At 15.5% G+C, this 1,210-nt stretch overlaps 1 protein-coding gene across 1 annotated transcript in view; it reads right to left on the bottom strand. All coding sequences in view use genetic code 6, as the record gives it.

Annotated features, from left to right (window-relative positions):
- Positions 1-1,116: 1,116 nt before the first annotated feature.
- Positions 1,117-1,210, bottom strand: part of TTHERM_001047053 (hypothetical protein) — a gene marked incomplete at both ends in the record, with an annotated part of 342 nt that continues 248 nt past the window's right edge. Inside the window, one exon of the mRNA XM_012798118.1 lies at positions 1,117-1,210. This exon is cut by the window's right edge and continues 165 nt beyond it. Coding sequence (XP_012653572.1) covers positions 1,117-1,210 — 94 coding nt within the window.

Here is a 1,210-nt window from a genome sequence, read left to right as displayed (position 1 = left end):
GATATATTTCATAATTTATTTTTATATCAAAGACCATAAAATTAATTATCATAAAATTTATATTTTTAATTTCAAAAAAATAGAATTAAAATTATTTATTTAGAATTAAAAAGTAAGCAAATAAACACATTAAAATAAAATAACATAAAAATTATAAATTAATTAATTTATTTTTTATTTAATTTTAGTATATAGCTTCTCAGCTACAGAAAAAATACGCTGTGTGCAAATAGAAATAGATCAAACATTTTATTTTAGACAATTTATGTTACCGTTTAATAGATTATAATAAGAAATATAAATATTTGTTATTATTATAATTATGTATAAAAAAGTAGGATTTAGATAAGATATAAGGGATATTGAGAAAGCGAATTTATTAATTACAATGAATACATTTTCATGTATTTTTGTAATTAGAAATATTTTCATATTTTAAAAAAATTTTACGTTTTTGTAATAGTTAATATTTTTTTTAATTTTGCTGATCAAAAATGTCAGATTTTAAAAAATATCAAAATAATCTAATTACAAAAAACACTTAAATAGTTAAAAAATTTATTTTATTCTAGTGAGCTCGCATTATAATAAACCTTTTATATCCAATCTCTGGTTCCAAATAGATTTTTAAGTACACATTTTAAAAAGAAATATTAAGGTTTAATAATGAATGTTATCCTAACTAACTATTTTGTGATTTCTATTAGGAAAAGCAAATTTATAAATTCATAAAATTTATTAATCCTATTTATCTAGTTATAATAAATTAAATATCCATAAATCTCTACTCAATATTTATAATAAAAAATAAATGATATAATAGATTAAATATTACAATAAATTAGAAGAAGTAATTATTTATTTATTTTATCAAAATACTTTAAATTTATATTTACTAATTTTAAAAGTTTTTAAACTCTTCACTTTAATCTCATTAGACTCTCCATATTGATCTTGAGTATATTTAATTTATAAATGTTATTATTATATTATTATTATTTTCTTTTTATTTAAATTTGAGTTTATTTAAAATATTATTTTACTAATAGAAATTATCACCTATATTCATTCATTTTACTAATAAAAATGTTTTTTCATTACTTTAATATTTTTAATTCATTATCCATCTTTTATTATTTAATATTTTTTGTTCATTTTTTCCTTAAACTTTAAATTGATAATAACAGTTTATTTGTTTTGGATTATTTAT

Source organism: Tetrahymena thermophila (assembly GCF_000189635.1).
Source record: "Tetrahymena thermophila SB210 genomic scaffold scf_8254603, whole genome shotgun sequence".
NCBI lineage: Eukaryota > Ciliophora > Oligohymenophorea > Hymenostomatida > Tetrahymenidae > Tetrahymena > Tetrahymena thermophila.
The sequence above is the reverse complement of the archived record's forward strand: the minus strand, read 5'-3'. Positions and strand labels throughout refer to the sequence as shown.